This window comes from Dasypus novemcinctus, chromosome 21 (genome assembly GCF_030445035.2).
Source record: "Dasypus novemcinctus isolate mDasNov1 chromosome 21, mDasNov1.1.hap2, whole genome shotgun sequence".
Lineage (NCBI taxonomy): Eukaryota > Metazoa > Chordata > Mammalia > Cingulata > Dasypodidae > Dasypus > Dasypus novemcinctus.
The window spans coordinates 60,675,151-60,701,426 of NC_080693.1; the positions used below are offsets into that span (position 1 = coordinate 60,675,151).

Sequence of the window (26,276 nt, forward strand, 5' to 3'; positions counted from 1 at the left end):
AGACAGAATGACAAAGCACCTCAGGGACGCCTTCCCAGTTCAAGCCTGTAAACCCATCAGGACACAGAACCACTATGAGAGAAAGGTCTAGAAGGAAGAGGAGCAGGGGCCTGTGCTCAGAGCCAGGACACAGCCCTGGGCAGGTATTCCCCCTCCATGATTGTGGTTGATGGAGAGGCTTTGGGGCAGGGTCCCCATGGCTGATGGTTGTCAGAGAAGCAGAGCTGGTCCATCAATAGTTCTTCAGGCTTCACCCAATCCCCCTGTTGGCTGTGGGGTGGCTAGCACCCAAAGGTGCTGCAGGGCCCGAAGCGGGCACGTGGAACACATGGAGCGCAGGGATTGGAGAGGCAGGGCCCGCTTGCGTTGGTCGTGGCACAGGGGTTGCCAGGCAGCCTGGACAGAGTCATGAGATGGTGAGCATGAGAGGGGTAACAGAAAAGGAGGCTGCTCAACCCCAGGAGACATGGGGACAATCACTGCCCATTCCAAGATGTCTTAGGACTCCAAGACTTGCTCAGATCTCTCTCTCTACAAACCTCAGAGAAGTTGGCAGAAAAGCGCAAAGACCAAAGGTGGCCTCTCAGCCCTTCCCCTATAAGCCTGGAATCATGGGGAAGGCAGTCATCCCCAGAGCTGGGCCAATTCACCCACAAAGTGGGTCAGACACTACCTTCCACGCAGAATTGTAAGGAATCCACAAGACTGTGTTCACAAAAGTACTGACCCTATGGGTTTTGGAGGCATTTTCTCTTTTGATATTCATTCCAACCATCTGTAAGATGGTAAGAATGATGCCCACTCTGCCAGCCTCAGATGACTCCAGCAAGGATCAATGAAACAATGGATCCAAACATTTCAGTTAAATCATAAGGCACTATTCAAATATAAACGATGATCAGTAAGATCTCCTTTTCCCTTTGGTCATGATAAGCCAACTCTGAAGGATTTAAGCTTTATTTCCCCCATCAGCATCCAAAGGACCATCAATGGAGAAAGAGGCAAGTCTCATGAGTGCCTTTTGAAACAGAAAAGCCCTTTAGCCCTGGGGTAAGAGCAGCAGGGGCCTTGCCTTTCCCTTGGCCATATTATAAAAGTCTGGTCTCGACACAAGTTGGCATCTGCAACTAGACCTGCAAAGACCCCTTTGATGCTTTAGAACTGTGTGTGTCTCTCGCAGGGGAACTACCTGCAAGGGCTACTCACTTGCAGTCCTCGCTCTCCAGCAGGCCCCGGTACGTGTTGATCTCGCCCTCCAGCCGGGCCCGGACGTCCAGCAGCACCTGGTACTCCTGGTTCTGCCGCTCCAGGTCGCCCCGGATCTCCGCCAGCTGGGACTCCACGCTGCTGATCAGGGACTGCAACTGGGCCAGCTGGGAGCTGTAGCGGGCCTCAGTCTCGTTCAGCGTGTTTTCCAGGGAGTTTCTCTGTGGTGGGAACATGAAGGGCATCAGGGAGGGGCTCCTCTAAGCCTTTCTCTACGTGGTTCCAAAGAAGCCACACGCATCCAGGTCAAGGAGAGTGCCTGGTCCCCAGGGGATGCCCAGGACTCCCGTTCCCCAACCCGGCCCTTCCCACCGCAGGGCAGGTCTGAGCCACACACACCAGGTTGTGCTGGGCCTGCAGCTCAATCTCCAGGGCGTTGACCGTGCGCCTCAGCTCGATGATCTCAGCCTGGGAGGACTGCAGCTGCTCCGAGCTGGACACCACCTGCTTGTTGAGCTCCTCGGTCTGAAATGTCCAAAGGGGAGAAGCCAGGATCAGGCGCTGCCTCCAGGGCCCCAAGGGACCACGGTCCTGCGTGGCCACGCGCCTAGGCTCCCACCTGCGTGATGAACCACTCCTCCACGTCCCTGCGGTTGGTCTCCACCAGGGCCTCGTACTGGCATCTGGTCTCGTTCAGCACACGGTTCAGGTCCACAGTGGGCGCCGCGTCCACCTCCACGTTGAGGCGGTCTCCGATCTGGCTACGCAGGGAGTTGGCTTCCTGATGGAATAAGGGGAAGAAATAAACTAACAGAAGGACATCTATAGATAAACTCTCTGAACAAGTCAAACATTGGAATTTAGGAATCATTAATCGAAGTCAGGTCAATGGAAAACTTGATTAAGTTACTTCTGGTGACTCAGACCTTTTCTCTGTTTTCCTCATCTGTATAATGAGGCTGCTTGATTAAAAGATTGCTGATGTTTCTTTCCACTCCAGGATTCTATCATTTCTTTCTGATTTTCCTATTGCTCATGATAAGTCTGACATGATAACTGGTTTATAATTGTTGCTATTTAAATATAAAGAAACCAGGTTTCATCCTTCCATTCATTTCACATCTTCTACCTTCATACACTGTCTATTGAAGGAGGTTTTCTCTTCATCCAAACATAATGTTTGAGACATGCATCTGATTTCCTAGTATTGCATTCAACCATGAGATATGAATCAACCATTATTTAAGTTCCTTCATTTCTCTCATTTTCCCACCCATCCATCCATCCATCCATCCATCAGTCCAGCTTAGGTTCTAGTTATGTAAGTGACATACAGTATAAGGAAGCTTGCTATCTCCTTTCAGGTTTAGCACCACTTCAGAGGATAATGGATCTCATTAAACTGTACAAAGTATTTTAAAGTTCTTTGTGTGGTCTTTTGGCCACACATCTGGTTCCAAGTGGAAATACGTCAGCTGACCACACTCCCTTATACCAAAGAGGTACGTTTATGACTCATTGCCAACAATCCACAGGAATGTTTTGAGCAACCAGCAAAATACTATTAGTTCTGGGGTGCTCAGTGAATCAAAATCTACCTTTCCCTACACAGGCGATTCACGGAGCTCTCAATATTAGAATAGAGAGGGCCGAGACTCTCTCACCTGCTCATGGTTCTGCTTGAGGGACAGCAGCTCCTCCTTCAGGGACTCCACCTGGGCCTCCAGGTCAGCCTTGCACAGAGTCAGCTCATCCAGGATCCTGCGCAGGCTGTTGAGGTCAGCCTCCACCAGCTGCCGCAGGGACAGCTCCCTCTCCATCCTGCACACATAGCCAAAGGCCAAAGGAGGTCAGAGAGGAAGACTGTTTCCTGGGTGTTACTTGGCTGATCTGGTCAAATTCATTACATTTTGTAATATTTTAAATTTTAAAACTTTTTGAAAGGGAAAAAGTACCTCTTTACTGAATTAGAAGAATTATTCCCTCCCAGAAGCCCACAGAGAAAGTATTGATAAGTTCCTACGTACAATTTTAGGCCAAAATTAACTGCATTTGTTCTAAGACTTCCATACACAAGTTGCTACCAACTAAGCCCTACCACCTTTGCCTTTTTAAGTAAGTCCGTGAACTTCATAAGCCTATTCCAGATTGTCTTGTTATCCTCCCAGCCCCCAAAGAGGACTCTAATGGTTGTGGGAGAAGCAATGACAAAAAGTCAGTTAGACGTGGCCTTGGCATTACATGATGTAGATAAATCCCTTGATTTCCCTGAGCCTTGCTTTCCTCACTGGTAAAATGGGGACCAAACTAACACATCATAGGGTTGGCATGAAGATGAAGAAATGACATAATGAAATTATGGGGTTAACTCTAAAGCCCCTTGAAAATGCAAATGATTCCGATGATTGTAATGGTCATACTGAGAAAAATTAATTCTCTGAAAGAAATAGATTTAGTCTCCTATTTTTGTGGTTTAATAACTTTTTTCTGATGGGTTCAAAGTGACTAACCCAAACTAACAGACCAGTATGAAATTTACATTTACACTTGATCCAGAGATGAAGTTGAAAAAGAAAAAGAATGGGTGGTTTCTTGTGCTCCTTAAAATGAAACTAAAATAGAGAACCTTTGCATCAGGGGGCCTTCGGCATTTTACCTAACTCTAACCCAATTAAGAGTCCTCCCTTGCACGCCGATGTTCACAGTGGCATTACTCACGATTGCCTTTGAAACAATCCAAGGGTCCGTCACAGATGAATGGATAAACAAAATGGGCTATATATATACAATGGAAAATGATTCAGCAGTAAAAAGAAATGAAGTCATGATGCATGCTACGATACAGGTGAAACTCAAAGGTATCATATTGAGTGAAATAAGCAAGCATAAAAGAACAAATACTATATGATCTCACTTATGTGAAAGAATTAGAATATGCAAAATCATAAAGTCAGAAACTAGAATATAGTTTACTGGGGGCAAGGGTGAGGAATGAGGAGTTAATGTCTAGTTTGTATGGAGCTGCTGCTGAGAATGCTGGAAATTTTGGGGTAAAGGACAATGGTGATGATGGCACAACATTGTGAATAGAATTAACACTGCTGAACTGTATAATTGAAAGTGGATAAAATGGGAAATTTTAGGTTATACACATGTTACCAGCATAAAATGTTCAGAAAAGAAAACCATAGAACTATATAACACAAAGAGTAAACTCTAATGTAAACTATGAACTATACTTAATAGCAGAATTTGAATAATGTTTCCTCAATTGTAGCAAAGATAACCACACTAACACAAAGTGTGAATATTAGGGAAAACTGTATGTGAGGAGGGGAGGGATGTAAATGGGAACTCTGTACTATTTGCATGATTTTTCTCTAAACCTACAACAACTCTATTTAAAAAAAAAAAGAAGACTCATCCCAATATCTTCCAGATCATTTCTGCATGCACACTCCAGGGACAGAGTCCATCACTTTGCAATCTAGCCTGCCCCATTCCAGGACTGCTTTGATCATTAGAAAAGGCTTACTTGGTTCTGAAGTCATCTGCAGCCAGCTTGGCATTGTCAATCTGTACCACCAGCCTGGCGTTCTCAGACTTGCCAGTCAGGATCTGTGGACGATATTGATTGTCACGCAAAGAAGAAATGTCTTGTTCCTTAAAATGTGAAAGCTATTTTATTCCAGCCACATCTCTCACAAACAGCTTTGAGTCCTTTCAGATTTTCAGGTTTAGGATAAAAGGAGGACTAACTTATAGAACTGGTCATTTCAAACCAGAACAGTCAAGTGAAAATGAATCTTTGGGCATGAATTCTTCCCTTCTTCCTACAGGAACTGTGTATACTGGATTGCCAAGCCTCACCTGGGGTGACCAGCCATCCCAGTTTGCTTGGGCCTGAGGGTTTGCTGCTAAAACTGGGAAAGTTCCTGGCACATGTGACAAGTCAGTCACCTTACCCTGTCACACCTTCATTCCAGCCACATGGCCCCTCCCCACTGGCCCTACACATTACCCTTCTTCCTACTTGGAATGCGCTCAGCTGCCCTTACCCACCTAGCAAGATCCTTGCACAACCCACTTTTCCCCTCTTCCCCAGCTCCTCCAGGTGGTCACTTCCTCCATGTGCTCCCACAGTCCTTTGCAGTTAGCCAGTGATGCTTCTCATCACATTCACTATGGTCATTGTTCTCCACTACTAGACTATGAGCTCCTGAAGGAAAAAGACTGCCTAACGTAGTACTTTCTCCCTGACCCAGAACCCTGCCTAAGGGCTTGCTAAAAGTGGATGCATGAATTTCAATATTGCACAGCCTCTTTCTGGCATTTGCTTTGCCAAAACAACAGAACAATGGAGGGAACAGCAATTCCCTCCAAGAATAAGGGCTTTGACTGTTGGCTATAAACTCCTGCTGCTCCATCAAAACCCAACTCAGATATCACCTCCTCCGGGACACCCACCCTATCCTCCACCATGGATTAAGTCCCACCTCTATGATGACTATTTACACCCACTTCTCCTTTTGCACGTATGGTCCTCTATTGTCACTTATTTACACATCTGCTTCAGTGGACAGTATATACATCTCTGATTATTAGCAAGGCTCCAGGAGTAAAAGGCTTTCATGCTTGGCCATAAACAGTCTTGCTGTGGCTTTGAAAGGCTTTAAAATTCTGAGGATTCCTTCAGGAAATCCCTAGCTCAAAAGAACATTTGAGTTACATATTATTCCAGAATAAGATGCTATAATGCTCTGAAAACACAATCAGGATATCATAATAGAACCAAGGAAGCAGATATTCTGGTTTTAAGTAAGAAGCTCTTTGGAAGCAATGTAGCATTGTCATGACTGATTTTGCTCTGATACCTTAGCCTATCGTCAGTATAAAGAGATTTTCTAAGACTCTTCAAAGTTCCCTACCAAGTGAGTGAATTCCATGTGAGAATTTCCCATTCTCACCATCAGCTGTGAATAGCACTGGACCCCAGGCAAATGTAAGTATGTTACAAAGTGTACAAATAGTTCACTCAGTTGGCACCTCACCTTCTGCTGCAGCTCCTCGATGGTCCGGAAGTAGGACTGGTAGTCCGGGCACACGTAAGGCACCTGTTGCTGGCACCACTCGCGGATGCGGCCCTCCAGCTCCGCGTTCTCCCGCTCCAGCTGGCGCACCTTCTCCAGGTAGCTGGCCAGGCGGTCGTTCAGGAACTGCATGGTCTCCTTCTCGTTGCCATTGAAGGAGCCCTCGCAGAGCCAGCCGCAGCTGCCCACATTGGCGGGGATGTTGCAGGCCCCAGGCAGGGTGCAGCCGTGGCAGCTGGGGGGCACACAGGGCCGGGAGGAGCAGCTGGTGCGGCAGCTCAGGTTGGGCAGGCAGCAGTTGTACGACATGGCTCTGGCAAGGGGAAGAGCTCTGGAGGTCACTTTCAAAGGCTGATTCTTTTCTCTCTGGTGTAAGCCCTGGCCTCTCCAGGACCTTATATTCTGTCAGCAGTGGGTGTGGCAACCCATAGCATTACCCCTTCATCCCGCTCTCTAGCAATATTTCCTCTGTTATTTAGCTACCTCACAAGAGTCCTTTACCTCATAAAATGTTTTACTCTGGCTTCTTGCTAAGTCAGGACTCCTCACCAATCACACTGGTTGCTTAGGTAAGAGCTTCATGGTTAGACTTCAAAGCGACCAACCCATTACCTTGCCAACAGCAAAGTTTATTCACAGGTGTCAAGTTAAGGAGTAACGATTGTACCCTCTCCCTCTTTCTCCTAAACAAAGCAATGTCTGTGCCTCATCCAGCTAACCCTCAGAAAGGACTCTGTGAGGAAAACTATCTAAGGAAGGCTGCCTGGAAGCCAGAACTGCCTGGTAGGGCATCCTGGAAGCTGGTGTCAGAAAGGACTTCCAATGTCATTGAGCTCGATGTCCCCACGCCATTCCATCTACCCATGGAGTCAACTCTACCCTCTTCCTGCAGGGCTGCAGGAAGCCTCCCAAGGCTCCAGTTCTGCTGTTATTCAAAGTTCATGGAACATTAGGAAACCAGCAATTGGAGGCACCTATTGTGCATAAAACACTTACTCTGAGCTTATTTGCTGGAGGGTGCTGTTCTTAGTGGTGGCACCTGCTGGCTGAGACCCTGCTGTGCACCAGGCACTGGGCCAAGCTCCTCATGTGCACCATCTCCTTCAGTCCTCACGACACCCTGCAAGGGTTTATGGAGGAGAGGCTGCCCCAGGTCACGGAGCTCCTACATGGCAGAGGCAGGTTTCAAACCCAGCTCTCTCTAACGCCAACAGCCACATCCTTTCCATCATACTACTGTCTCTCTCTTCCCATTTTCTCATTACTGAGGAGCAGTAATAGAGAAATGGACTAGTGGAACTCAATTAGTAGTAGACAATATGCATTCCTAAATCTAGCTCACCCTCCAAAAAGACTCTGGGAGAAAATCGACCTAAGGAAGGCCACCTGGAATAGGCCACAAAATAACAATTCTGTCCTTCTTGATCATAGATCCAAAGGTCATTTCTTTTCTAATGCATGGAAGTTTACTGAGCAAAAGAGCATAATAATCCACTAGAAATTTGAAAAAGGCAAGCCCCCAATTGATGTGATGTAGAAACATGTGAGCACAGCTCTCCAAAGGTCATGACCCTGCAAAACCATGACATTACCACATGTTCAGTGGCATCTCATTACCATTAGTACATTTGGCAAACAGAAATTCTGTCACCATGCTATTTCCAATGGAGCTATGAAGTGCAAGGGTTGTTTTACATTTAATTGATCAACGAAATGCCTTTGGGGCACTACAGGCTAATTCCTCCAATACTGCCATTGCTCAAAGCATCCCTGTCTCATACCTGCCTTTGCAGTCTGTGACCCATCCTTCCAGGTATCCTCCTCAAAGGAAAACCTTCATATTCTGAGGGTGTGTCTAATTTTGGAAACAGCCCGATGTCATTTGGAACAAAGCCTGAGTACAGTGCAAACCACCAAGCCAGGTGGCATCTTTAATGGGTCAGAAACCAGCTGTGACTCAAAAATAATAATGCATATTTTCTTGGGGGCTTCTAAAAGCCATTTCAAGGAGGAACTTCAAAAACATTTTGGCAAAGGTCAGGAGTTGTGGGATAAATGTGTGGTCCAGGAGCAAATGTTTTGAAGGTACTGACGTCCTCACTCACATCCACCATCCACTACTCTCTGCCATTTCCACCCAACTCTCTACTTTAAAATGATCCCACCATCAGCAAGATGTGGGAGGGAAGTGGTTTAAAACCAGAACCAAACTGACTGAAACCCTCTTGAATGACATAAAGCAAATAGCTGAGTTGATTTGATCTTGTCTCATTGTCTCCGGTCCTCCCCTCTTTCTATGTCCCAGTTCTAAAAGAGAAAAAAATAGACAATGGGGAAAGTGGATATGGCTCAATGGATAGAGCTTCCACCTACCATATGGCCTGTGTGGTGAGCTGGCCCATGTGGAGCGCTGCTGCACACAAGGAGTGTTGCCCCCGCACAGGGGTGCTCCCCATGCAAGGAGTGGCCCCTGCGCAAGGAGTGCAGCCCCACGCAGGAGGGCAGACTGCCCAGGAGTGGTGCAGCCCACACAGAGAGCTGATGCAGCAAGATGACGCAACAAAAAAAGAGACACAGAGAAGAAACAATATGAGATGCGGTGAACTAGGGAGTTGGGGTGGCGCAAGAGAATGGTCACCTCTGTCCCACTCTGGAAGGTCCCAGGATTGGTTCCCAGAGCCACCTAATGAGAATACAACAGACACAGAAGAGCATACAGAGAATGGACACAGAGAGCAGACATGGGGTGGGGGGTGAGAAACAAGGGGAAAAAACTGATATTTTATTCATGAACTATCGCGATTAGTAATTGAAGAAAATGTGGCATTGGTGTGGAGAAAGTGACCATGGTGGCTGCTGGGAGTAGGGAATGGGAGAAAGAGATGTGATGTGGGGGCATTTTCAGGACTTGGAGTTGTCCTGGGTGGTGCTGCAGGGACATTACCGGACATTGTATGTCCTCCCATGGCCCACTGGGTGGACTGTGGGAGAGTGTGGGCTGTGTGTGGACCATTGACCATGAGATGCAGCGGTGCTCAGAGATGTATTCACCAAGTGCAATGAATGTCTCATGATGATGGAGGAGGTTGTTGTTATGGGGGGAGGATTGGGGTGAGCGGGGTGGGGGGTATATGAGGACCTCATATTTTTTTAATGTACCATTAAAAAAATAAATAAATACAAAAAAATAGACAATGGAATTATTAAAATTAGGAAAGGGATACTGTGTTGTGGACTGATAAATACTTCCATGACCAGCACTGCTTCCACCTGTCGGAAGGGAATAACGCAGAGGGAGGTTTCCTTTATCTTCAAAAGTGAAGGGCTACAAATGGCTAAAAAGCACATGAAAAAATGCTCCAAATCTTTAGCTATCAGGGAAATGCAAATCAAAACTACAATGAGATACCATCTTACTCCCATAAGATTGGCAGCTATGAAAAAAAGAGAAGAATACAAATGCTGGAGAGGATGTGAAGAAATGGGAACACTCATCCCCTGCTGGTGGGAATGCAGAAGGATCCAACCATTCTGGAGGAGAGTTTGGCGGTTTCTCAAAAAACTAACTATAGATTTGCCATATGGACCCAGCAATACCACTGTTGGGTATATACCCAGCAGAACTGAAATCAAGGACACAAACTGATATATGCACACCAATGTTCATAGCAGCATTGTTCACTATCGCCAAAAGTTGGAATCAACCCAAATGCCCATCAACAGAGGAGTGGATCAATAAAATGTGGTATATACAAACAATGGAATACTACTCAGCTATAAGAACAAATACACTACAAACACATGTGATAACATGGATGAATCTTGAGAACCTTATGTTGAGTGAAGCAACCCAGGCATTGAAGGACAAATACTACATGACCTCAATGATATGAAATAAGCAAGCTGCCTCAGAGAGCTAGAGACTGGAAGATAGGCTTACAGGAAATCAGGGGGTAGAGGAAGGATGTAAGCTGACATCTACATGGGTGAAATCTATGATAAGCTGGAGGTAAGTATGTGTACAAGGAAGAGATAAAATGGGAGCATAGGGTTACCTTTGGGTGGGACTTTGTGGGTTTGAGGGGGGCTCGGGATGGGCGGATGGGTAATATTGCCCAAGAAATTGGGGGTAGGGTGGGGCAACATACGAACATATGAGATTGTCAGGTGTTGGTTGAGAGTATAATGCTGAGAAAACCTTTTCAAAATATAATTAGGAAAGTTACCTGTTTAAGATACTCAAAGGGGATAATCTGATGCAGGACAGACTCCTAGGGAATATCTGAATGCTCATTTTGCCAGAGTGGGTTATACCATTGGGTAGAGACCCATATAATGAGAGTGAAGGTAGACCCACATCCTGGGGAGGACTGATGCCATCAAATAGAGGGAACTGTATCTCTCAAGAGAAAGAGTGGCTCCCAGGGCATTAGGGCAGTTGAGCAAGTCAAGCCCTCAACACTGTTGCAAGTATCTCTGAACATGGCTCCTCAAGAAATGAAGATTGACTGTCACTGTGGGCCCCAAGGGGAGGGAGAAATAGATATTGAATAGATGGAACCAAAGTAAATGTGAGGCAGAGGGGATCTCTCTTCACAAGATTTGCATGCTACTTTAATGGAATTGTAGTTGGTGCCGGGGTTTTAGATATATTTAGGGGTTCTGAATCTCTGGACTGATAATATGACACCCAGGCCCAGAACCTCAACAGACTTCAGCTCCTACACTTTGATTTATTGGACTTACCCCACTCAGCTAACATCGAGTTGAAGAAGGTCAACCACCACACCATGGAGCCTAGAGTGTCTACAACTGAAAGCAGGAGGAGTGCATCCAGTATCCATGTGGAATCTAAGCCCCCACTTGACATAGATGTGCAATGGACACAACCAATCCAATGTCCACAGAGACAATGTGGAATGGGTGTGGGAAGGGTAGCCATGGTGGCAGCTGGGTTTGGGGAATGGGAGGAAGAGATGAGATGTGGAGGCGTTTTCGGGATGAGGAGATATCCTGGGTGGTGCTTCACGGACAATTATGGGACACTGTAGATCCCCCCAGGGCCACTGGATGGAACATGTGGGCTATGATGTGGACCATTGACTAGGGGTGCAGTGATGCTCAGAGATGTACTTACCAGGTGCAATGGATGTGTCACAATGATGGGAGAGAGTGTTGCTGTGGGGGGAGTGGGGGGTGGGGGCAGGGGGGTTGAATGGGACCTCATATTTTTTTAATGTAACTTTAAAAAAATAAATAAATAATTTAAAAAAAAAAAAAGTAAATGTGAGGGCAAAAGAAGTGTTTCACAAGAGTACACAAGGATGGATATAAAACATGTAATATTACACCATAACATATAGGAGATGACAGACTGATAATGTAAACCATAATGTAAAACATAGGATAACTAAGAATGTAAAAAACTATGTATCCTAAAGTATGCACCACAATGTAAGCACAGATGTCATCTTGTTAGAAAGCTATTGTCTTAGACTCTGTACATCACGTTAAGTAAATATGATGTGAATAGGGTATAAGGGTATCGCTGTGGAAGGGAAAAGGTTTTGTGGTGGATATATGGAAGTGCTGTATATTATATATATGCATTGCTGTGGTCTAGGGCTCCTGTGAAGTGAAGCTCAATAATTAGGGGAAAAAAAAAAAAAAAGATAGGATATAGAATTCTTTCCAAGTCAACACGTATTCTTTATCTAACCTTTAAACCCATCGCTATATGCCATTTCTTAGTAAGGGACCCTGACACTATATTGGGCTTCAAATTTCAGGGAGTTCTGGATCACAGAGTGTTTCAACAATGGCAATGGAGAGATACTGGTATAGGATACCATTGACAGGTGATATATGGCTGACAGGGAGCTGTACGGAACATATGTCCGGGGTGCATGGTAATGTTTGGATATACTCATGGTGGCAACAATTAAGAACCACAGCAGGGGGGGTCCTGGGTTCCTGGCCAGTGGTGCTCTGTCGTGGTCCCTAGGGGAGTAGCGACAGTCTCCCAGGTGCAGCGGCGGGGACCGGGAGGGAGTGAGGGTTCAACAGTGAGCCCCTGACGCTAATGACTATGCTTGTGAGCTGATAAGCCTAAAATAAGAACAAGGCCTAGAGCAGCATTGTGCCTGGGAGTTTCCTCCTGTCAGCCTTCATGTTGCTCAAATGTGGCCAGTCTCGAAGCCAAACTCAGCACGTAAATGCAATGCCTTCCCCACAGCGTGGGACATGACACCCGGGGATGAGCCTCCCTGGCACCGAGGGACCACTATCAACTACCAACTGATGATGCAAATGGAAAATGACCTTATATGGAAGGTTCAATGTGGATCAACAGAATATCCCTGTCTACATAAAATAACATGACTTTAAAATGCTGTTTGACCTAATGTAAGGGGGAAATGGAAAGGAGAAATGAGTTTATATGGCTACGAGTCTCTAAAAAAGAGTCTGGAGGCTGGCAGAAGGATTGCCCTTATGCACAACTGAGCAGAGTCTGAGAGACAGATAAAGCAGATACAACCCCCAGATATTGGTTCCTTTGAGGGCTAAAGAGACCCACGGGAGTTATGGTCATGGCCGATGGGGTTAACTACCAGGTCAGATGGCCCCTCTTTGGAAATGGTGTTTATGTGTGATGAATCTGGACTCAGATGGGATCTTCCTTCATAAGACTTTCATGCCAATGTGCTGGAGGTGCAGTTAGTGTTGGGGTTTAAGATATATTTAGGGGATTTGAATCTCTGGACTGACAATGTGATAGCCAGGTCCTGAGCTTCAACAGACTCCAGCACCTACAATCTGATTCATTGGACTCACCACACTCAGCTAAGATGGAGTTGAAGAAGGACAACCACCACACCATGGAGCCTAGAGTGATTACAACTGAAAGTGGGAGGATTGCATCCAGCATCCATGTGGAATCTGAGCCTCCTCTTGACATAGAGATGCAATGGACACAACCAATCCAATGTCCACATAGAAAAGGTGGCATTGGATTGGGAAAAGTGGACATGGTGGCTGATGGGTATGGGGAAAGGCAGGAAGAGATGAGAGGAGGAGGCGTCTTTGGGACATGGAGCTGCCCTGGATGGTGCTTCAGGGGCAATCACCGGACATTGTAAATCCTCACAGGGCCCACTGGATGGAATGGGGGAGAGTATGGGCCATGATGTGGACCATTGACCATGAGGTGCAGAGGTTCCCAAAGATGTACTAACCAAATACAATGGATGTGTCATGATGATGGGAATGAGTGTTGCTGGGGGGGGGAGAGATGGGGTGGGGGTGGCGGGGTTGAATGGGACCTCATATATATATATTTTTAATGTAATATTATTACAAAGTAAATTTAAAAAAATTTAAAAAAAAACATATAGGGGACGGCAGACTAATAATGTAAACCATAATGTAAAACATAGGATAACTAAAAAATTTAGAAAACTGTATAGCCTAAAGTATAAACCACAATGTAAACACAAATGTTACCTTGTTTGAAAGCTATTGTCTCAATACCTGTACATCAGTTTCAGTAAATATGATATGAATAAGTTAAAAGATTATCGCTGTGGAAGGGAAAAGGTTTTATAATGGATATGTAGGAGTACCGTATATGGTATATATGAATTACTGTGATCTAAGGCTCTTGTGAAGAGAAGCTCAATAATTAGGAAAAAAGAAAAGAAAAAGATAGGATGTAGAATTTTTCCAAATCAATATGTATTCTATATCTAACCTTTAAACTCATCGCTATATTCCATTTTACTAGTAAGAGAACCTGACATTATATTGGGCTTCACTTTTCAGGAAGTTTTGGATCACAGAGTGGTTCAAAAATGTCAGCGGAGGAATACTGGTATGGGATGTTATTGACAGGCGATATATGGTTGACAGGGAGTTATACAGGGCATATGTCCAGGGTGCATGGAAATGTTTGGCTATACTCATAGTGGAAACAATTAAAAACAACAGCTGGGGGGGTACTGGGTTCTTGGCGGGGGGGGGTCTCTGTCGTGGTCCCTAGGGGAGCAGCGGCAGTCCCCCAGGTGCAACGGTAAGGACCAGGAAGGAATGAGGGTCCAACAGTGAGCCCCTGATACTAATGACTATGCTTGTGAGCCTATACACCTGAAATAAGAACAAGGCCTAGAACAGCACTGTGCCTGGGAGTTTCCTCCTGGCAGCCTCCGTGTTACTCAAATGTGGCCAGTCTTGAAGCCAACTCAGCAAGTAAATGCAATGCCTTCCCCCCAGCGTGGGACATGACACCTGGGGATGAGCCTCCCTGGCACCGAGGGATCACTACCAAGTACCAGCTGATAATGTAACTAGAAAATGACCTTGAATTAAAGGTTCAATGCAGATCAGCAGAATATCCCTGTCTACATATAATAACAGGAGTTAAAAATGCTGTTTGACCTAAAGTAAGGGGGAAATGGAAAGGACAAATGAGTTTATATAGCTATGAGTCTCTAAAAAAGAGTCTGGAGGTTGTCAAAAGGACTGCCCTTATGCACACCTGAGCAGAGTCTCAGAGACAGATAAAGTAGATACAATTCCAGGTATTGGTCCTTTTGAGGGCTAAAGAGACCCACAGGTTCTAGGGTCATGGCAGATGGGGTTCACTGCCATGTCAGTTGGCCCTTCTTTGGAGCTGGTGTTTCTGCATGATGGAGCTGGACTCAGATGGGATCTCTTTTCATAAGACTTTCATGCTACTTTACTGGAATTGTAGTTGGTGCTGGGGTTTAAGAGATATCTAGGGAATTTGAATCTCTGGACTGACAATATGACAATATGACAATATGATAGCCAGGCCCTGAGCCTCAACAGACTTCAGCTCCTACACTCTGATTTTATTGGACTTACCCCACTCAGCTAACATGGAATTGAAGAATGTCAACCACCACACCATGGAGCCTAGAGTGCCTACAACTGAAAGCAGGAGGATTGCATCCAGTATCCATGTGGAATCTAAGGCCCCTCTTGACATAGATGTGGAATAGACACAACCAAGCCAAGGTCCACAGGAAGGAGGAATACAGTAAGGATTAGAGTGGACTTAATGATATTCTATTCATGAACTATTGTGGTTAATAATCGAGAAAATGTGGCATTGGTGTGGAAAATGTGGCCATGGTGGCTGCTGGGTGTGGGGAATGGGAGGAAGAGATGAGATGTGGAGGCATTTTCGGGACTTGGAATTGTCCTGGGTGGTGCTCCAGGGACAATTGCCGGACATTGTATGTCCTCCCATGGCCCACTGGATGGAACATGGGAGAGTGTGGGCTATGGTGTGGACCACAGGCCATGGGGTGCAGCGATGCCCAGAGATGTACTCACCAGATGCAATGGATGTGTCATGATGATGGGGGAGAGTGTTACTGAGGGGGGAGTAGTGGGGTGGGGGGGTGGGGGTGAATGGGGACCTCATTTTTTGAATGTAATATTTTTTCAAAAATGAATAAATTTAGTAGAATTTGAAAAAAAAAAAAAAAGTGAAGGGCAGTTTAGAAGACACTATCACAGCCCCACGGCCACTAGATGAGGATGGTTGAGGGGGCTTGGGCTTATGGTGAAAAGAAAGCCACGTTCCAGTTAGCTTCCCAGGAATTCTCAGGAAGGGAATTGCTTTTTTTTCTTCTTTTTCCCTGTCACAGTAAGTTTATTATGAAAACAGCCTGGTTTGGGGATATGGAGACAAGTAAATTTAGGTTGGGCAGTTCCAGGAAAGCAGCGCCGTGTCTTCACCTTGACATCGTGCCCGCCGAGGGCAGGGTCCTGGGTGGGCAGAGCGCCCTTCCGGTCCTTGCGCTGGCTTGGGGAGCCGCCAGAGGCTGTGCCCGTCCTTTGCGGTGCTGTAGGGCACTGTCGGCAGTATCGAGGGAGATGCGCCGATTGACGCGTGGGTCGAGGCCTCAAAGCCGGCCTGGTTTTGCTACTGACCAGTCCTTGCACCAGGCGGCCGCCCGAGGCGTGCTGGACGCCAGCGGCTCTGCGGCTCCGTTGCCCGCGCCGGCAATACGTGCTCGCAGGGCCTGGCCTACATGGGTCTCGTGCCCCGGGCCACAGCTCCAGCCCCAGGCCCCCCTTTTGTCTCTGTGGGGCTGGCTCTGTTCTCTGGTGGGAGGGGCAGCGGGGCCGAGACAGGGGGTATAGGGGTCTGGGCCGAGGAGAGTGAAGCCAGCGCCACCTCAAGGTCCACACTGGAGACGCAATTGCTCTTTATTGATTCCCGTCTCCATGTACTGTGAATTCTAACCTTTACGTAAGCGATGATGTTCTCTCTGGTGAATGGCCTTCAATAAACACGATGAGCAAACCAATTACTAACAAACAGAAAGGTTTTACTGCTGCCCCAAATAATTGTGGCAGACGCCCGTGGTTAAGGTTTCTAGTCTCAAGACGTGAGCAATTGCCGTTGAGATATAAGGATGCTATTCATCACAGAAGCCAAGGGGGAAATCACACCCAAACTCACCAGTGACGCTTATCCGTGGAGTGGAGTCAGGGCAGGTCTTTTTCTGGGACCACCACCCTACCCCCAGGGGCAGTACACTGAGGGCGTTAGGAGGCTTCTCCCTGCTCCTTTCCTACTGGCCAGATGCCACCACCTCACATGTGCACCGTGAGGAATGCAAAATTCATCCAAACTCTACTGTGGAAATGCAAATAACATATTGAGCCACTTACATATTAATTATTCTTCGATGTGTACCAATGGCAAGGGGAGGGCAGGAGTGGTATCCCGGGACACACACGAGCCAGCCCCAGTCGGAGCTGCCTGTAAGGACAGTGTACACATGCTTCTCCGTGAAGGTGGCTGATGCCCATGTATCAATCCCCCAGCCTCATCACCTTCAGGGGAGAAATTGTGGTTGTAACCCAGGAACTAAACCTATGGGTTTGGCTCTCAGAAGGCTTCGACCTAGAGGGACAAGCAGGAGAGGATCTGAAGAATGAGCTGGTCAGTAGCAAAGAGATATACAGACACCTCAAAACAGGTTTGGGGGGATTTCCACATACCCTCTCCAGAGCCACTATCATTTCTCTGGCCTCTTTTGATTTCTGTGAAACTGCAACTGCTTCTCCATTTCCCTCTCCAACTGCTTATGTCATCCCTCTCCTCAGAGACCTGGCTAACGCAGGCCCACTCCACCCTTTCTACCCGTGGTCCCCAAGGCCCTTCTCTACCCTACAACCTTCCCCCAAACATCTCTAGTCCTCTCTGCTGGAGACCACTGTGGTTTTGAAGCAGGCTGGTAAGATAGGGAATTAATAGATGGATCTGGAACCTGGCAGAGAGTCCACATGGACATCAGTAGCCCCCAAGATGGCAGCTAGAAGACCCCCACCCCCAGGATTCTGCTATCCAGAACAATGATTTCTTCTGCAATTCAAGGAAAAGCCCCGGAGGATCCCTAGGGACTTTATCATCAGGCCCTTATGGGGAATTGATGGGTGGAGTCATCAATCAAAACAGCAAACAGCTGGAACTCCTCCCCTGCCATTAGCAAAGGGGTAGAATAATTAATAGTTTATAAGCAAACCATGAGGCCTGAGCACATGCCCTGCTCTCTTGCCTCTGAACCCACTCCTGCCCTCTGTGTACCACTCTCGCCATTTTTCCTCTGCCATGTGGCCAACGAGTAAACCTGGGCATTTATAACTTATAATGGGGAATTGTAGCCTGTAAATCAGCCCTCTTTATCACTTTTTAGCCCTTTCCTCTCTACCTGGGACCCCTGCTCTGTTATTTTCTCCCATTTCTCGTCCCTCCCTACCTGAATAAATTACTGGCCTAACTCACCTGATGTGCTCTTAAAATTCATTTCTGCAGCATAGCCAAGAACCTAGACAAAATCCAGTAAGTTTCATTTTCTCAAGCTCAAAATTTTAGTCTCATCTCGTCAGCTTCCACATGCCAGGCCCTGCCTTAAATATATCCCCACCTCAACTCCACCCCCTCCCCCCACTTCCACCCATGTTGTCTTGTTTTCTCCCACTCACCTCCTAACTGACCTCCTTTCTATTTCATCCAATCCACCACCTTCTAGGACCTACCAGGACGCATCCAACACACAACTTCCCGATGTCTCATATAGCCACCTTCCTTCCAAGAAAATCTCACAGATAATCAAAGCACTGCCAGATACGCTCTCACGTAACTACCTTGGCAGTTTCATCTTCCACTATCATATAGATCCTCTGCTCCAGGCTAGGAATTGGGCTGTCAGGCCTCAAACACACTTCCTGTTTCCTCATCTCCTTACCAGGCAAAGTTTGTACCTGGAAAAACTTTCCTTATTCTCAGACCTATGCATACCCATTTATCCAAACATATGCCATCAAAATTTATTTCAGAATTATGCTAATATCATTCAGTAATAGTTGCTTGACATTGGAACTATAGGAAGTATATAAAGTTTTAATAACCTTCTCATGAGTCCTCTTTTTGTTATTGCTTCTTAACTATTCCACTTATAGTTTTCTACAGTTTACATCAGCATTTTATTAGGCGAGGATATTATCTCTGTTGAAAGATCTGCAGTCAACAAGGCAAGCAGACAAAATTTATATGAATAAAATAGTTGGGTTTCCAAAGCCCTGACCCGTGAGTGCACATTTCCTTGAAATCTCTTTTTATCATCCATCCAGAAGGGTTCTCTCATACCTCTGAAATTCACATTTCTTTACTTACATCTTCTTGAGAACATCTTTGTTTGTCCATATGGTGGTTGTCTCTTTGTCTTGTTCCTCCTAGACTATAAAAAGGCTGTAGACCAAGGCTGAGGTTCACTTGTGAACATGTTTCAGTATTCCCGCAGAGTACTTGACACAATCAGAGGTGGTTTATCGAGGTTGTGTTGATCAGATGGAGTAAAATTGAATGGATAATTGATGTTGCCTATAGATTTTAGAGCAGGAGTTCTTTTTCTTTTTAACAGTGAATAAATTTTATTTTCATTTATGATTCCTATATGGTTAGTCTCTTTTTTTAATTTTTTTTCTTTATTTTCTTTTAAATACATTCAAAAAATATGAGGTCCCCATATACCCCCCCACCCCATCCATGCCACCCCTCCCACATCAAAAAACTCTTCCATCATTGTGGCACATCCACTACACCTGGCGAATACATTCTGGAGAACCACTGCAGCACATGAACAGTGGTCCATATTGTAGTCCACACTCTCCCCCAGTCCACCCAGTAGGCCACAACAGGACACACAACATCCAGCATCCATCCCTGCAGCACCACCTAGGACAACTCCAAATCCTGAAAATGCCCCCAAACCATATCTCTTCTTCCCTCTCCCGACCATCAGCAGCCACGGTGGCCACCCTCTCCACATCACTACTACAATTTCTTCCCTTACTAATCACAATAATTCCGTAGCAGAACACCAGTAAGTCCACTCTAATCCATACTCTATTCCTCGATCTTGTGGACCTGAGATGGCTATGTCCAGTCCCCCTCTACATCAAGAGGGGGTTTAGATTCCACATGGATGATGGATGCAAGTCTCCTGCTTGCAGCTGTAGGCATTCTTGGCTCCCTGGTGTGGTGGTTGACTCTCTTCACCTCCCTGTCAGCTGGCCAGGGTAAGTCCAAGAAACCAGAGGATAGGAGCTGCAAGTCGAGCAGGGGTTCTTAACCAGGGGTCCATGGAAAGATTTCAAGGGGTTCATGAGCTTGAATTGAAAATTCAAGAAAGCATTATTCTTGAGGGGTTGTGTTAGTGTGAATGTGATAAATTTATTGAATAATACACAGTATGGTATGGACTTAGTAAGGGGTCCATGGTTTTCACATGACTGGCAAAGGGGTCCATGGAACAAAAAAAGTTAAGAACCCCTGCTTTTGAACTTGAAAGATTCAGTGATGAGGAAAGTGAGGGGAGGGGTAGAGTTAATATTTGTTAAGAGAGGCTTAATTAGTATTGGCCTTTCTTGGAACTACAGGAAATGTAAGAGTGAAGAGGATACAGAAGACCAAGTACAAAGATCTAGGAGGAAATGAATAAACTTGAAGAGGTGGGAGTGAGCAGAGTGACCAGCCTGCACTTAAGAGTCTTTTTAGAAGACACAGTATTAACAAGTGGGTAACAAGATGAACCAGTTTGGCAAAGTTAAGTTTTAGCCCAATTAAATGTGATGTGATGGCCTAATACCAAATGATACTGTCCTATGGACAACCAAAAACCTGGAACTTGAGCTGGTATAAGATCACAACTTGGGCATCATCAGCATAGAGATGTTAGTTCTCCATGAATAAGTAAAACTGAGGATCTAGGTATTTACTCTGCTGGGGACAGAAAGGGGAAGACAGACTTCTCAGAAGACAGAAAACAGGTAGTCAGAGATGTAACAAAAAAGACCCAGTGTATGTGAGGTTTTGGAAATCAATGAAGGTGGGTTTTGAGGGAGGAAAAAGTAGCTATTTTGGCAAAGCAGGTGCAGCAGAGAGGTTGAATGGAGATTGCTGCTCTCTGAGCAGTTTCTACAGAGAAGTAGAAACACAGCCAGTCTTTAGGTAGTTTGGGAGAAAAAGGAGAAGAGAATTCCAGTAAGAAGGATTGACAATGGGAAATAGCAGGGAGGTTTAGGGAAGAATCTTGTAATTGCCAAGGACCCTGCAGCCATGGCAAGATGGGCAGGGGAGCTGAAGTTCAGGTTTTCTGTGCGGTCTCTTGGCAGGAGCGTCACAGGAGGGCATCCCACCTATGGAGCACAATGGCTTGGGCCGGTTGTTTAACCCACTTCATCCTCCTAATGAAGGGTTATTTCATGAAACATCCATGATGAGTGTTTTACAAGGCATGAATATGAATGAGAAACACATTTACTATGCCAGGGAAATAAAGTTTATTGGGAAGTAAATGAAGGAGCTTCCTCACATTCCAGAGAATACCAAAGAAGCAAGGAAAGCAGGAAATACAATACACATAGGAAATGCCTTAAAGTAACCTGGAGCTCAGATTCTAGGGAATTGAACATCTCCAGAAATAAAGAAGCTCAACCCTCAGCACGAAAGTTCAAAATTAATAATGTGTGTCTTTCTTGTTGGGTCTGGAACACATTTCAGTGCCTAGAAACATCCACTTGGCATGACAAGGTTTCTAAATGAGCTCTGGCAAAGGCAGGATCTGGGGGCCTCTCCTACACTTGATCTAAGTGGCTTCATTAACATCTTCAGAGAGGTTTCAAGCTTCTAAATTAACAGCAACGTTGTTGAGAGCAGCCACGGGGTCCACAGGAGTTGCCACATGCGTTGGTGGTGGCACATGGGTTGCAGGGGAGCCTGGGGACAGGGGATGACACAGAGGTTTACAGTGCACTAGGGATAGGAGAGGAGGGAGGCCTGTGGACCTAGAAACAACCTATGATTTCTCAGCAGTTGGAGTTAGTTGGATTCAAATTTGATTGTTACCAAGTCTTTCTCTCTCTCCTGGAATGCCATGTGCAAAGGTGGAAAATGTGCCTTCTTAAATTGTCCTTTTGAAAAATATTATCTTATCCTCTTAAGCGCTTGTGGAAGTTAATATAATACACTTTGATGTGCCTGACAGTTATTTTTGTACCAATCTCCCTAACACCAAAGGCAGGGGCTGGGTTCCCTTCACCTTTGTGCCATCCACATTGGTGTGACTATCACAGATCACTGGGCACATCATAGACTATTAATATGTGCTGCTTGGTGGAGTGAAAATATGGCCCACATGTATGTATCCACACTGTCTTGTAGTACTACCTCAAATGTTTTCCAGAAATCCTTAGCATCATACTCACTTGCAGTCCTCGCTCTCCAGCAGGCCCCGATAGGTGTTGATCTCACCCTCCAGCCGGGCCCGGACGTCCAGCAGCACCTGGTACTCCTGGTTCTGCCGCTCCAGGTCGCCCCGGATCTCCGCCAGCTGGGACTCCACGCTGCTGATCAGGGACTGCAACTGGGCCAGCTGGGAGCTGTAGCGGGCCTCGGTCTCGTTCAGCGTGTTTTCCAGGGAGTTTCTCTGTGGTGGGAACATGAAGGGCATCAGGGAGGGGCTCCTCTAAGCCTTTCTCTACGTGGTTCCAAAGAAGCCACAAGCGTCCAGGTTAAGGAGAGTGCCTGGTCCCCAGGGGATGCCCAGGACTCCCGTTCCCCAACCCGGCCCTTCCCACCGCAGGGCAGGTCTGAGTCACACACACCAGGTTGTGCTGGGCCTGCAGCTCGATCTCCAGGGCGTTGACCGTGCGCCTCAGCTCGATGATCTCAGCCTGGGAGGACTGCAGCTGCTCCGAGCTGGACACCACCTGCTTGTTGAGCTCCTCGGTCTGAAATGTCCAAAGGGGAGAAGCCAGGATCAGGCGCTGCCTCCAGGGCCCCGAGGGACTGCGGTCCTGCGTGGCCACGTGCCTAGGCGCCCACCTGCGTGGTGAACCACTCCTCCACGTCCCTGCGGTTGGTCTCCACCAGGGCCTCGTACTGGCACCTGGTCTCGTTCAGCACACGGTTCAGGTCCACGGTGGGCGCCGCGTCCACCTCCACGTTGAGGCGGTCTCCAATCTGGCTACGCAGGGAGTTGGCTTCCTGATAGAAAAAGTGGAAGGAATGAACTCACAGAAATGGATCTGCTATCTTAGTACCATAAGAAAGTAAGCACTACCTTGCCAGGAATGCATTAAAGGAAATATTCTCATCATTCCCAAAGACTGATTCACATAATATATAGGATTAAACTCAAATAGGGATCACATCAATTCCTGTCTCAAAAAACTGGAAAACCTCACATTCTCTAAAGGAGTAAGTGCCAAGCATCATATTCCTATAGGTACTGCCTGCCCAGCTGTACTGTTCCATTGGCAACACTCAAATATGCTCTACTCAGCCACTTCCATAACTTTGCTTAGCCTCATCCCTCAGACTAGAACATTCAAGCATTGAAATACTCCTTTTTCAAGATACGCCTCTGAGAAGAGTTGCCTACCTCCTTTCGGGTAAACTGGATTTTTCCCAGAGTGTGCTGCTCATGTATCTCACAGAAACTTTATTTCACTCTGCCTTGTGTTATGTCAAAATGTTTACATGGATGTCTCTCCACACAACACAGAGCTTTTTGAAGAGAAGGGCCTGTCTTTTTCTTTTTGTCCCCTCCATTACCACCACCAAATACAGTACCTGGCAGTGACTAGCAGAGACCAGGTCTCAAAATGTTCTTCCTCAGCATTTCTCCCACAACTGTCCAACCCTCACCCAGCTGCTTGAGAATTAGCAATTCACCTGGCTCCTTAATACGGATATAGCATCATCCTTCTCTGAGATAACCTTAAGTTCTTCAGAGAAGGGCTCCTGGCTCCCAATGCTAAAGGCTTAGCTCTGAAGCCTACTTTTTTTTTTTTTTTTTTTTTTTCCCCCTTTTTCCTCTCACCTCCTCATGGTTCTTCTTGAGGCACAACAGCTCCTCTCTCAGAGACTCCACCTGGGCCTCCAAGTCAGACTTGCACAGGGTCAGGTTGTCCAGGATCCTGCGCAGGCTGTTGAGATCAGCCTCCACCAGCTGCCGCAGGGACAGCTCCATCTCATACCTGTAAGCACAGATCAGATCGGGAGGATGCTCCAGGAATGAAGCCCACCTTCCTGTCCCATGTCTTGTTTGGGATGAGATTGGCTTGGCTTCCAGCCTGTTCTCTCTCTTTTATATGTTTCCCTCAAGCTTTGAAGGGGTGGGCTGAAGAGGCCTCCCAAATCACCCTAATACCAGAAGTCTCCCACAGGGATTTGGGAGAGGGAGTCTCTTAGTCTCCTTTCAGTTTTGTCCCAGGAACAATTGATTTCAATCTCTGAATTTGGGGTTTTAGAAGCCCTTCCAGAAAGACCAATATAGACAGAAAAGCAGGTGGCACATGAGTCTGGATCCCTGTTTGAAACGGATTTTACATAATCAGACATGAGTGGAGCAATTAAAAGAGGGAAGTGGCTGTCTGCTCTCTTCCAGGTCACATTAGGTTCATAGGGCCATGAAAGAGCTACCAGGGTCTTAGAGGTGTCCTGGTTCAGAAGTCTTGACCTACTTTGTTCTGAAGTCATCAGATGCCAGCTTGGCATTGTCGATCTGCACCAGCAGCCTCGTGTTTTCAGACTTGCCACACAGAATCTAGAAACAAGATTCTACCATGAGGATAGCTTGAACTTGAGAATGTCTTCCTGTACAAAAAGCCAGCTGTTGCTGTGTTCCCACAGCCCACCCCAGTATGTTACAAAGTGTACAAATATTTCATTATATTGGCGGTGAGTTCCACCCCCTCACCTTCTGCTGCAGCTCCTCGATGGTCCGGAAGTAGGACTGGTAGTCCGGGCACACGAAGGGCACATGCTGCTGGCACCACTCGTGGATGCGGCCCTCCAGCTCCGCGTTCTCCCGCTCCAGCTGGCGCACCTTCTCCAGGTAGCTGGCCAGGCGGTCGTTCAGGAACTGCATGGTCTCCTTCTCGTTGCCATTGAAGGAGCCCTCGCAGAGCCAGCCGCAGCTGCCCACATTGGCGGGGATGTTGCAGGCACCGGGCAGGGTGCAGCCATGGCAGCTGGGGGGCACACAGGGCCGGGAGGAGCAGCTGGTGCGGCAGCTCAGGTTGGGCAGGCAGCAGTTGTACGGCATGGTGCTGAGAGAGGTGATGGGAGAGTAGGTGAACAGGTGAGCTGCTGGAGGTGGATGTGGATGAAGTTTGAGCTTCTCCTTCCTCCGCCTTCCTTTTATACCCTTAGAGGTGGGTGGGGGCTTGGCATATAGCATAATTTCTTTTCCTAAATGCTTCAGCTAATTTTTTTCCAAAATAAGCAAAAGATGCTTCCAAAGAGTCCCCTCATCCCATAAAATTATTCCATTCTGCTTGTGTCACATCAGACTCCTCCTGGATGCTAATGGTTGGTGAAATCAGTGTTTAATCAGATAGCTTCAAAGGAGGCAGAATCATCACAGCCCCAAATGGCTCTCCCCATTACTCAGAGAGGAGGACAGCAAGGGACACGGGGTGGAGTTATTTGGGAATCAGGGACTTCTAACCCATGAGCTTCAACCACTAGATTCCCTGTCTACCCATGTTTCAGTGTTGAGATTAACTTGTCCTTACAGGAGAAAATTGTCCTGTATTAGTATGAGGATTCTGAGCTTTTCTCAGTGGGAATATTGACTAGGATTTAGAGAATTTGCTGATACATGGGAGGATTGGAAATAATGGCGTTTTTGTGACTGAGAAATAAGAAAGTGAGATGGAAACCAACTGGGTGAGAATAGCACTAAAAGAGGATTGGCAAACTGTGGACCACAGGCAGGATCTCTGGTTTTGTAAATAAAGTTTTCTTGGAACACAGCCATGTCTAGTCATTGACATATCATCTATGGCTACTTTGGGCTACAGTGGCAAGGTTGAGTAGTTATGACAGAAACCATATGGTCCACAAAGCTGAAAATATTTACTATCTGGCCCTTGACAGGAAACGTTTGTCAACCTGTACTGAAGCAACAGTCTTCCTAAAGACGAAAAAAGAAAGTAAAAGTTTAAAAAGTAAATAAAAAATGAACAAAACAAAACAAAAAATATGAAAAAGAGAAGCAATATCTGGAAGGGAAATTACATTGGGAATGGTCCACAAGAATGAGAGTTCAGGAGGCAGTGTTGAAGCATAAATATATGAAGCGTAATACCTCACACTCACAAAGAAAACCAGGATGAGATTCTCAGAGATAGCCTTGTATCCATGGTGACCTTATCTCAAAGTCTCTGGAAACTTCTCACACCTTATTCCTAGACTTATTCCTCTTTCTGAGAGCATTAAACACCCCCTAGAGGTGTGACTGTGCCAGCCTGAGAGGATCCCAGAGCAAGTCGCAATGCCTATGAGAATGCAGTTGACCATCGTCCCTAAGAACTGGATGCCATCTCTGATAAGTGTACACTTCCACATCACTCTTGGCATCAGGTTAC

General features: G+C 46.4%; 2 protein-coding genes across 2 annotated transcripts; both read right to left on the reverse strand.

Annotated features, from left to right (window-relative positions):
• Nucleotides 1–267: 267 nt before the first annotated feature.
• On the reverse strand, nt 268–6,605 carry LOC101432065 (keratin, type I cuticular Ha3-I-like). Its single transcript, XM_004471611.2, has 7 exons — nt 6,258–6,605; nt 4,742–4,824; nt 2,871–3,027; nt 1,826–1,987; nt 1,606–1,731; nt 1,207–1,427; nt 268–396 (listed from the first exon to the last, which is right to left on the reverse strand). Exons 1-7 carry the CDS (start codon nt 6,603–6,605, stop codon nt 282–284), a joined length of 1,212 nt encoding a protein of 403 aa, XP_004471668.1. The 3' UTR covers nt 268–281.
• A 14,878-nt stretch (nt 6,606–21,483) lies between these two features.
• Nucleotides 21,484–25,084, reverse strand: LOC101432513 (keratin, type I cuticular Ha4). Its single transcript, XM_004471612.3, has 7 exons — nt 24,602–25,084; nt 24,366–24,448; nt 23,723–23,879; nt 22,723–22,884; nt 22,503–22,628; nt 22,104–22,324; nt 21,484–21,615 (listed from the first exon to the last, which is right to left on the reverse strand). Exons 1-7 carry the CDS (start codon nt 25,082–25,084, stop codon nt 21,531–21,533), a joined length of 1,317 nt encoding a protein of 438 aa, XP_004471669.3. The 3' UTR covers nt 21,484–21,530.
• Between the last annotated feature and the right edge of the window lie 1,192 nt (nt 25,085–26,276).